The 12,220-nt window shown below is 35.2% G+C and overlaps 1 protein-coding gene across 1 annotated transcript in view; it reads right to left on the reverse strand.

Annotated features, from left to right (window-relative positions):
• Nucleotides 1–12,220, reverse strand: part of LRP1B (LDL receptor related protein 1B) — a gene marked incomplete at both ends in the record, with an annotated part of 755,097 nt that overhangs the window by 92,212 nt on the left and 650,665 nt on the right. The window contains 2 exons of the mRNA XM_082312062.1: nucleotides 1,113–1,261; nucleotides 2,069–2,257. Coding sequence (XP_082168188.1) covers nucleotides 1,113–1,261; nucleotides 2,069–2,257 — 338 coding nt within the window. The remainder of the gene's footprint in view (nucleotides 1–1,112; nucleotides 1,262–2,068; nucleotides 2,258–12,220) is intronic.

Genomic DNA, 12,220 nt, shown 5'->3' on the forward strand with positions numbered 1-12,220 from the left:
TAGATATGGGGGGGAAAAAAGACATAAGAAATTCCTCATTTTACAAACGTTTTACACGTTCTTTTTTGTTCATCACTTAATGGGAAGTAACAAGCAGACAATTGAAACAGAAAAGATACGATGAACATAATAAAATCACACCAAACACTACCTTAAGGGAACAGAGGAAGACAGTGGGAAGATTTCTTAAACAACAACATTATGTGAATGAAATTGTACATCATTTATTAAGATGACCAGCATTCCCTAAAAATTAAGAGTAAAACCCTTTCCTTAATGAGTACAGACAAAATGCATCATGATGTAGAACGTTGTAAGAGGTCATTAGCATACGTATAGTAAAAGTGGACTACTAGAAAAGCTGGACTACTAGGTAGATTTTAAAGGCCATATGTACTATTATAATCAACCAATTAATTGTCTGGATAGAATAGTCCAAAGGCTTTTATCAAAGTGGTTCTCTTATAAGAAATCAGTATGTTCTACTTAATCTACCTTATATTTTAAGAAAAAAAAAAAAATCACCAAATATTTATTTCAAGTACTAGAGAATCTACCTCCCATAAAGAACTCCATGTTTTAATTGATGAAATTGTTAATTAATTGCATATTCTATCATTTCCATTTCAACTACTGGATTGTTTTTAATGTAACCCTATCGTTTACCTATCTAGCTAACTGGACTGAGCTTGTTTTCTTGTATTAATGTAAAGTTCGTTCATGCATGAATACTCCCAAATAATTGTTATATACACTTTGTGTTATTGTTATATACATTTTGTATTTTTATGTTTCATATTTTATACAAATATTTTTTCAAAGCACTTTTTATGAGTTTAGTAGCTGTATTTGTTCCAGTGACTGGCAGAAACATCCACATTTGAAAGGGAACAAGTTCTGCATTCTCTGGAAAAAAGGCATTTGCAAGCCTATTTTCAACTAATAGCCTTGAAGATGAAATGCTTTAAATGCACCCGTGAGTTACCTAGTCTTCAGCTCCTTTGACTGATGCTTCCACGTTTCATGGGCACCAGCATACATTATTTAAAAGCAGGTGGAAACACAGTAAAATGTAATCCCCACTCCCCCTTCCCCCACGCGTATGCACCTACCTGACTAGCAGTGCAGTTCGATAAGCACGTCTTGTTATCTGCAGCAAGGTAAAAGTTAGTGGGACAGGCACAAGTATACATCTTGTCAGGGGCCAGAAGGCATAAATGACTGCAACCACCATTGTTTAGTGTACACAGATGTTTAGACACTGTGGACAGAATAGGAAAAGAATATCAGAGCCTATTATTTCAGTATACTTTAGGGTATCTGCTTTATAGAGGAAGAAAAAAATGTATTACACATACTCTTTTTACAATGGAACGTCTCAAATCAAAAACCCATAAGAGGCAACCTTTTCCTTTTGCCTTTAAGCTATTCTCTGTTGTATGCAAAATTTAATTATTACTATGGATGTAGATTCAATACTGAAAGAATGAGAGGAAGAAAAAAGCACTAGGTTTTTTTTTTTTTTATAATGAGACAAAAAATTAGTTTATCTAGGTCAAGTGCCAAATTGTATTCAGTAACAACTCAAATACAGGGACATTGGGAGATCAGACACAATCGTAACGCCTACATTCTCTGACATTCCCTCAGTCCAAAAAGTTTCTAAATAACAGTATTCTTCTGTATTATTAACTCTCTCTCACTTTTCAAATAACAAGGTTAAATGTTTTCATAACGCACTGTTCCCATCGTGATAACTGGTAACTTGGACTGTAATGCAACTTAACAGCTCTGTACTTCCAGTCAGTATCTCAGTTAATTTTTAAGCACCCAAATTGGTATCTCACCACCGAACAAGATATATCACATTTATTTAATACCAGATATACTTACAACATTAATCACAGATTTATGTTTAAAAATGCTAGTTTGAAAACATCCACAATTTGAAATAAAACAGAAATAAAAATAAATCACTGCAGATAAATGAGCTTCCATTAACTCAGCAACTGGCTACTAAGTGAAACACATCAATGTGCTGTACAGAAAGCATAGACAGAATAATTACCATCAGGCTGCCTGTAAGAATGATACACCTGGATGTCTGTTATGGTGTGCCATGAGTTAATCAGTGATAGTCTGTCTGATCCCGAGGTTTTGTGGGCACGGCTGAGTGATTTGGTTTTCCCGTCTGTCCAGTAGATGTAGTCTTCAAACAATGTTAGTGCAATCACCCCTGGAATATCTTGATTAGGGACTGTAAGAAGAGATGCTAAGATTAATGTTCACTCTTGGAAGACTGCCAGTTAAAATATTCCATACTGCATGGGTTGACAGATACAACTGCTATATAATGTCTTGAGAATAATTGTCATGACAATATGTCAAGCCTAGAGGGTTCTTTATTACCAGTTACGATAAAGATGGATGGGGTATGAGCTCTGCTTGCTTAGAATTAGTTGGGCCAATCAGTGCTAAGGAAATGAAAGAATTTCAGTTAACAAAAATCACCTCCAGATTGTAAACCAATGACATGTTAAGAGTTAAAGTAGTACATAACATAAATATAACTTAACCTACTCTTTACAGAAGGCCAATATTCATTTGCTGTTTTAGGGGAAAAAAAGTTATTAGGAAACATGTAAGACGTAAGGTATACATCTCCAGATGCACTGTGTTTAACAGCCTTTAAGAAAATTAAGAGTATTTTATTTCAGCAAAATATACTGAGAAGAGAGATGCGAGAAAAAAAGTTTTGCAATAAATAAACACAGTAGTAAGAGGGCTTATTGCTTATTCCTAGCATAAACAACCATATAATTTAAAAAAATTAAGTGATGATAATACCCCATTGTTACAATATCACAAAATTACGAGCCAACATCGTTTTAAAAAGGATGAAAGGACAAAAGGGAGAAAAAGCGTTCTTTACGCTACTGTATACTCTTTAATCTTGAACTATTTGTTCTTGGTAAACATAAACTGAACTCCACTTTTTTTTTCTTTTAATGTATATAGCTGTAATCATAAATGTCACAGGAGAATACCTAACCACAATGGCCAATTTGTAAATGATAATCTTTTGTCGCTGAATCACTCTAATAACTGATAGAGCAGAAAAGGCAGATCAGAGCAGCTGAGCCTGACATTTTTAACCCATATGTCCTTAACACTGTTACCTTGTTTTCTTAGATGAAAATAGCTTCATCTTTTTACCTGGAATGTGCTGAAATAGAGTTGGCAAATCTCAAATTCCAGTTGGAATATTTCATAGTTCACTGACAACTGATGACTGATACCGAGTATATGGAGTGACAACGTAGCAAATTCAATTTTGTGTACAACAGCCTTGCTGATAGTGAACTCCAGTGTAGGGTATGTTGCCTTCTGGTCAAGGAAACCTTGCTTCTTAGACCTGAAATTATTTTCCCTTCTTGTATGTTTACATATACCATAGCCATCATACTGAAATAACAGTACGATATTCTTTTAAGAAATTGGTTAAAATGCAAAGAAATCTTAATTTTGTCACTTATTACATAGGCAACTTTGGCATGGCTCATTACATACTATAGTACCCTCGAGAAAAGCTCTTATAATTTCCCTTATTTGTAGAATCACATTGTGAAAAGGGGCTCTACCAACTAGAAGTGAATCACTCCCCAGGGTGATTGTTGCTGTCCTGTTCCTTTGAGTGAGGAAGGGAAGAATTCTTGAAGTACCATTACTTTTAGTTTTGCTGCCAAACTAACAAATCAATTACAATGAAACAAGAACACAGACATTACAAGTACAGGTATTTCCATTATATTGATTCTTTTTCCTCTTTTTCCTTATTTTCTCACCACTAGATTTATCAGAATAAATTGCAAGAAAAATCTCCCAGATTCAAGAAAACACCCAAAGGCTAGAGCTGGGGTTTTCTGTCCACTGGAACACCTATATGCATTATCACCTAACTAGATCAACTGCTTGTATGTTAATTTTATCCCCACTCTGCTCTGGAGTGAACTAAATAATTCCCTTGGTGGGGAAAATAAGCTGTAGACTAGATGAGTACCCAGCTTCACCCTAGATGTAGTACGGAGTGTGGGGATCTCCAGTACTGCAAACAGCAAAACGAACTCTGCACCTACTCACAACTGAGCCTAAGCAATCAAATCCCAGTCATTACCTGAATTTTTACATTCTTTTGCTTAACATGGGTGATTTTTCTTGAACCTTCTTGAGAGATTCCTCTGCATAAATCTTTGATAATGATGAATTCAACTTAATACTGTTCCAGAAAAAGCATGTATCTCTAATTTTAATTTTAAAAAGTGAATGATCTTTAAAAGGCTTTAGCATAATTATTAATCGGGAGTACTAATTATCATATCATATGCTTACTACCCGATTACTGCAATTAATTAAGGAAGCATAGAATTTACACATTCATGTCATTCAGAAAAAAAGGAAATTATAATTCTGAACTATTTCAGAATTATTAGTTCATCAAAACCTGTGCACATGCATGCTCTGTAAAAGCAACACCTTTTGGTTTGAATCACTAGCCAATATTTCAGCAGACCCCTGAAAAACTGGACTCTCTCCGACTTCCCCTGTTGCCACTCTCCCCAGTTAGTTACTTCATGGAATTTAAGTCATTCGGCTGCTTTATTGTGCTGTTATATTTACCATGGCATTTTGAGTACATCTGGGCACAATCCATTGTGCTATCTTCATATATGGAGACTTAGGTATATTAAACTCAGCACTTTTTATTTTACGTAGATGATAAACATTTGCTATTGAAAGTTTTCTTGTAACTTATAAGTCACATGATTGTGCCACAGTATAAAAATTAAAAGACAAGCAGGAATTTTAGGTACATCTGCAAAACTGCAGGACGTTCCCCACTGATCTTAAAGGGCAGTTTCTAATGAGAAACACAAACCAGGCTGACGGAAGAAGCAGGAAGGAACAGCAGAAAGAGAAACCGCTACTCTGAGTGAAACCCTGAAGCTATCTGTAAAGCTATTAATTTTATTTTTGCTTGAGTTCTGGAAAAATATTTGTTCATATAAATTATAACCTTTGCTGCTACTTTTGACATCAAATTAAAGATGTCAAAGGTAGCACTCCAGTCTTTGTAAATAAAACAAAAGTGCTTTTTTCTTTGTGTTTTCTCTTATTCTGATCACAGTTAAGACTAAAATCAGAATAAATAGGCATGTAAAGGCCTTAATGCACATGAAGAGGATTTACACAGGAAAATTATTTTGATTTCGTCGTCTTCGTTATTCCCCACCAATGAAAAATATGTCTAGCAGTCATCCTCTTCTTGGCCATCCAGAAATTACACGTAAACACCATATCCTTAGAACAGATGCATCAGCAAATGTTCACTTTTGTTTCTGTGTACGTTTGTGGTTGCCATACAATTCATCCTAGCTTCCATGGATTATGCATACATCAGAATCCAGATGAAACTTTACATTCATGAACTAAACACGATTCAGGAGAGTAACACATACTGTCTGAATTGTCTCATCACACCTTATTAATAGGGAAGCTAAGTTAAATGTGGGGTGTAAAATGTTAAATACTACAGTTAGAGCACTGCATTTCAGAAAACTGTTCATTGACTCAAGTACATTTTTCTCTGCTTTTTTTTAAAGCCAATTCTGTAAACACCAGGTTTAAAAGCTTAAATCTTCCAATTATCTTAAAATCAAACCCACAATATCAAACACAATGTAACAAATATTATACTCTCTTTTTTATGCTCTTTAAAAGAAGTATGACAGAGATATCTGTTTCTAAAAACTGGATTTTCCATTATTACCACATATCGGTCAAAAGTTGAAACTGTCAACGGTTTAAACACTTGCAGATCAGGGTTGTATTTTGTCCTGCCACTATTTCTTGTTTGTGAGTAGCATTGTAAGTTTAATGGGCTTCTGTGTTAAAGTCAACTTTTCATTAAGTAACGTTCAACACAAACTTGATCAAAATTCTTTCAGAAGCTTGCGCCGTTTATAGCTGTAAAAGCTATATGCACTCTGTTGTGACTATGAAATTTAGAGAAAGTAAAGTATGTAAAGTAAAACAGACAGAAAATAAGTATAGTATCACTGGATACAAATATTTCTTAAAAATACTAAGCTGACCATAAAAATATAAAAATTCTTATAAAATAAGAATTATTAATAATTAAATAATATAAAAACTCTTATAAAAATTCTTCTAAGCTGACCATAAAACTCCATGTATTTTCTTGCAGTTGATACAGCTGTAAAGACCGAGAGAAGTTTCTGAAAACAGGCATTCAATAGCAGCTAATTCTGATTTACTTTACTGTTTAAGGAACAGTTCTATCATAGCTGAATATTATTTTTCTTTACCTTAACTTTAGTATATTATAAATAATGTAACATGAGAACTCTTGACATGTAATAGGTTATAAAAATCTACAGTTCACATCAACTGTGAATGACCACAAATGAACACAAAACTGAGGGAATTTTAACATCTTGTTTTCTGATGGAACAGTAAAATAGTCTCTCACACTCTTTATTCTTTGCCTTTGAGGACATCAGTGTTTCGAGCTTTCCAAAATTTCAGGCAGTGACAGCTATTGATTTATCATAAATGTATGTAGTAGAAGAAACCTCCATTTTCTTACTTCAGTCTTCCCTTTAACTTCAAGAGAACCTTAGCTGCATTACTGATCTACCTCTTCATAAATGACATACATTAGTTATATGTTGTAATACTAATTACTAACCTCACAGCAGGCATTACAGTGTGAATCACGGTTTTAAACAGGAAAGCAAGACTAATTGCTCTCCTTTCTTTGGCAAGCACTGTGAAAATGGACTACTTTATGCAAATTTAAAGTAAAGCCAGGTTAGTCACAACTAATAAGTACCTCTGCTTTCCCTGCATCACCTATTTGGAAACATTTAATCAAGATGTCTACTTGACAATCCATTAGTAAGAAAGTAATATATTCTGTTAAACACAAAAATTACATTACACCAACACAAGGGTCAGATCTCTACCAGCAAATTCATGGAGGATTTAAATAGTCATGTTTTAACACAGAGTCATGAGAATGGCACTCAATATTAATTATTTTCTAGAATTACCTATGTATTCAATAGGTTTTTTTTCTTCTTTTAAGGTTTCTCATAACAATGTCACCCTATGGCCTCTATGAAAGCTTCCAAAATTGGGTTCAGTAAGCTGAAGCCCAATCCATATCTCAACTCACACAGAAAAATAACTAATAAAACACCTGCAGACCAATAATCCACTGGATACAGCTCTAGCAGTCCGTAAGTATTTTACTAGACCAGTACTTTCATGTGCTTTTTCCCCCTCATTGTTAGAGCATCAAATCCTTAAATAATCCCTTGTAACCCATGCATATTACTTTTCTTTTCTCTCGGATGAAGAAATCTCAACAAGTATAACTGAAGTGCAGTTCAATCAGAAAAGGGATAACTGCCCAGCAGCCACAGGACTCAGACTCCATCACCATGGACAGGCACACCGGACAGCTGCTATGGCGTAAGGGAAGAGGCGAGAAGTGCCTTTAGCCCCTTTCATAAATCCTTGCCTGAACAGTATTACTCACTGAGTCCCAAATAGTTATTTCAGTGACTCAAGTTTCTTACAGCTTACGATACAGTACATCTTGGAACATAAACGCCAGTTTTCATATACTGCAACATACACTATGTATCATATATGAGTAAAAAATGCTTTACTTTGTGCCAGCAACAGAATCTTATTAATTCAGACTGATACTTACTTTGATTTTCAAGACCCTTCTTATTTGTGCAATAAAATGCATTATGGGGGCATATTCAACAACTTACTCAACAATTATGAGGGACAAAAAACATGGAACATTTTTTTCTGAGGAAATGTAATTTCTGAGGAAAAACTGCACCTGAAATTTGCTTTTGTGATTCCTTTTCCTACCACAGCCTCCTTCCAGAGATGGGCGAGTCCCTTGCAATCCCTCCTTTTCCAACAGGCCTTCTATACTGCCACCTCTAGTTCTCTAGTGGGGTTTCATTTTTTACAAAAATAATGGATTCTCTTACACTGAATGCTAATCTGAAACAGTGCTTGACCAAACAACAAGAAGATGAGAAATGTGGTAAGAAAGAGAAGGCAGAAAAGAGAAGGAATGCACAGGCCTATCAGAAAGCTGCAGAAAATAGGAGGAAGAAATACAGGTGCATAGTGAAAGGGAAAAAAGGGGAGGCTTGCAACAGATCAGAAGCAGTGGAAAATAAAACTTGTAAGATACTTGAACACAAATGAAAATGACAATAGATCACATACTAAAGGGAGATAAAGTGCTGCCTGAACTTAAGGGAAGAAGAGCCACATAACTCCGTAAGAGGGAACACAATTACATAGACGTATGAGATGCATGCACAGACTTAAAATGTACATCTCTGTCCTGCATTTTGTACTAATTTTCATCCAAGAACATAAATTCATATGCTGTAAGACATATCTGTGATAAAAATGTCTACTTTTCTCGTGTGAACTCTGTTTCCCTTATATTCTTTGAGTACCTCTACTTAAGCATCAGAAAATGTTCATTTGATTTCAGAGGTGAAAATCATGCCATCTAGGATTTCTTAATCACAAAATGTGCTTATTGAAGAAGCCGTACAGAAGAAGTGAAGCCCAGTTTCAGTGAGCTCTTATTGAAACACAAATATTTCCAAAACTGGAAGAAAATACTCTAAAATGAAGAAAGAAAAAAAAAAAAAAAAAAAAAAAAGTCTCATTATCAGCTGGTAAAATCCATGCGCCAAGAAATAGTGTCCTTAAAAAGGACAAATGCTAACTTCTTCTAACCAATAAACATCACAAAAATACCTGTACTCTGTCATGTCCACCAAGGTTAGATTTTCTTTGGCGTTCGGCTCCTGTTCAAGCTGAAGCTGGCTGATCACTTCACTTCCAAGCTAGAAAGAGATCGGTCCCTTTCCTTTCCAAAAAGAAGGGACTGGAACCTTGCCATGCCATTGTGCAAAGTCTACAAGAGGAGAAGGGGTGAAAGATACCTGCCATGCTCCTCCCCAAAATGCACCCAGATAGAGTTCCAGTGGTGGTAAGTAACTGCTAAAAGTAATTAATTGTTGTTAAGCAACATTTTAAATGACCTTCTTCCCCCACCATGGCATTAGAGCAGTTTCTGTTTAAGAATTTTGGCACCCAAAGACAGAAGATTTACATTGATGATAAAACCTTAAAAAACAGGCTACATTATTTTGCATGCCACTCTCTGAAACTCTTAATTTCCTGAACTGCAATAAAATAAAAAGCCTACTGACATCTTGACCCAAATGGAACCAGTGATGAACTCGTAGGAAGAATTAAGAATCTTCCAAACACACATTGCATCAAGGAAGAACAACACTTAGTAAGAAAATAGCTGTTATACCTACAAAACCAAACAAACTTGGAAACTGCTGATCCTCTCTTGTGCAGAAATTACTGGTCCATACATCCTCTTTTTCATTTGAACTCTCTTGTAACCATTTTTTGTCTCATTTTACATTCAACTTGTAACCCCCTTCGAGACACAGTCAATACTTTTTTGTGTCTGTATAGAACTTACTCATTGTTCATAGACTATATACATTAATTCCAGTAATTGAAGCCATGTTTCACAGAAAAAATATACATATGAATACACTTTTAGGATGATATTACTGATATCTTTAATAACAACATGTGCCTGCGTACATATTTCTTTCTGCAAATGCAATATATACATCACACATCCATACTGGGTAAGTATGGAAGATACAAGTCCTAGTGTTAAGTGGCAGGATATTTTGCCAGTCAAAAAATATAATTGAAATATTCAAAACTGAGAATATCTCAGTATGATAAACTCACACAAAAATTGTTATACATCCCAAAACTACTATCACCAAAGTAGCAGGAAATTTGGAGTTAAAATTAAATCTAAACATCTTAAGGCACAAATGTGTCTGTGGTATTAAAGCTGACAGTTACATATGACTTATAATGATACCATGAGCAGATATGAATAAATTTTCAAAAATCTGCCTATAAAATCAGTTGATCAAATCTAGGACTGAAAGATTCTATTGTCCCACTTTAAAATCTTTTATTGCCTTTTTAATTTCACTGCGAGTAGTTGTTTCTATGTGTTACCCCGTAGTAGTACAGAGTAACATGCTGTCACAGCAGTGATTAAGTTATTCTCAAATACATACAAGGCACCATTCGAGTAGAATTACCCAGTGTGCTAATGAGTTTCAGGGATTCTTTAATTCATTTTCAAATTTATGGAGACCAGTTACGTGCCCACCAGCCCCTACACCTTGGACCCGTGCCTTGCCACTGGTTTCAATGTTCATCTGCACTCTGCCCCCCAGGCTATTCCTTCCTTCAGCTTTGCCTCTCCATGCTTCTGTGCGGATTATCTCCTGCTGTCACCCAGCTGAGTACACAAACTGGTAAGCCCCTTTGCTTTATCTCATTTATCTTCTACCGCAACTGCAGGAGCAGTTCAACACACTGCAACTTTCTTCAGCAAAAATGGGAGGCTGCCTCTTGCCTCCCATTTTTGATTGCTTTGATATGAACAGGGGGAGACACTGTGACACAAGAAAATCTGTATTTTATGTTCTCTATTTTGGTTGCTTTCTGACAGGAACAACTACATGGAAAGTAACGCCCATCCCTTAAAAATTGTGATGGAGCAGGTGCAGCTCATATGGAAACTTCATAGACTTTACCAGTGAGTGTCACCAAGTTTTTAATGATCATGTAGAAAAATTATTTTCAGAAGATTATAATCTAATCTAATCAAATTTGGACATACTATCACAGGAACAGTGGAAGATACAGAAACCAACCTGTTGGCAATCTTCATAAACTGGGCTCCATAAACTGGAGACTGTGGAACCTTAGAGTAATGTAACTGTGTGAACTGCCTTTATTACAGGTGGATCTGTGTATTTTTCCTGAATATTATCCTTTAAAAGAGATAGAATACAATAAAATAAAATAATCAGATTTAGGAAGACATATGAATTGGAGAATTTTATCTGAACAATTATGAAAACTGCATCCAGAATGCAATAGTGGAGGTGAAGCAATTGTCAGTTTGTGCTATCAGATGTGGCTGTAATAAGTAATTCTACAGACTCCTCAAAAGTTGGGAAAAAAAATGTTGCAATATCAGGATTACTGTTTATTTCTCATCTGCTGTGAGAAATACTCTTTCTAGACTTCCCTAATTTTTGAGCTATGAAAACTGCAGTATAAATCTGGAAGGAATTGGTTTCTGTAATCCCTTGGATTACTTTCACATTAGGACAATTTCATAAATACCTGGATTTACTCTTTTATAAAAATCTGGCGGCAGAATTCAGAATTAGACACAAATACTCACTTTCTACCTACAAAGCCCTTACAATTAGCAATTTTTGAAATCACAAGTGCTAAAAATGAAAAAAGGTTATAGTCTCCAAATACCTTTACACTTGATACTTTAAAACTTGTATATGTGTACTACACCAATTCTGAAGTTTGTAAACACTCGGGCAGAAGCCAATTCTGAAGAAAATGTTTTTTTCAAATTGAGATACTATAGGAAAGTTTCTCTCTGTTAACTATATTACAGCTAAAGAAGTCATTTACGAATACTCAATTCATTTAAGGTTCAACACTTTTTCATTGCTTAATTTTCATGCCCCTGTAAGATGAAGCAACGCAGCACTCAACTTTTGTTTTTACAGTACAAAACATCAAAGAACTCGACACAGTTAAGGACTAATCTCAGCTCAGAGAAGCTTCTGTACTTCCTAAACTGGACTATCAGATTCCACTTTTATAGTTTCATTATACTGAAATTCTCATCTTCAAAGAGTGAAACGGGAAAATGGTAGGCACCTCTGGGTTTTAAGAGCTCTGAAGGATAGGAAAACCTGCATGAGGCAATCGGATACCTAGGGAACTGCGAAACTTGCATTTCCTCTGGGCAGTGGGAACCAAAAGCAGCTGTTAAGTCTGACAAATTCTTAATTTTTTTTTTAATGCTCACAGAAGTAAACCAGCTTAGTGCTTAGCCAGATTAGTGCTTCAATGCTTGCTTTATCATTTACTGTGCATAACATTTTTGAATGCTGCAGTGCTCAATTGGCTAAGCTCTAAAGACAGTTTA

Source organism: Platalea leucorodia (genome assembly GCF_965183815.1).
Source record: "Platalea leucorodia genome assembly, chromosome: 5".
NCBI lineage: Eukaryota > Metazoa > Chordata > Aves > Pelecaniformes > Threskiornithidae > Platalea > Platalea leucorodia.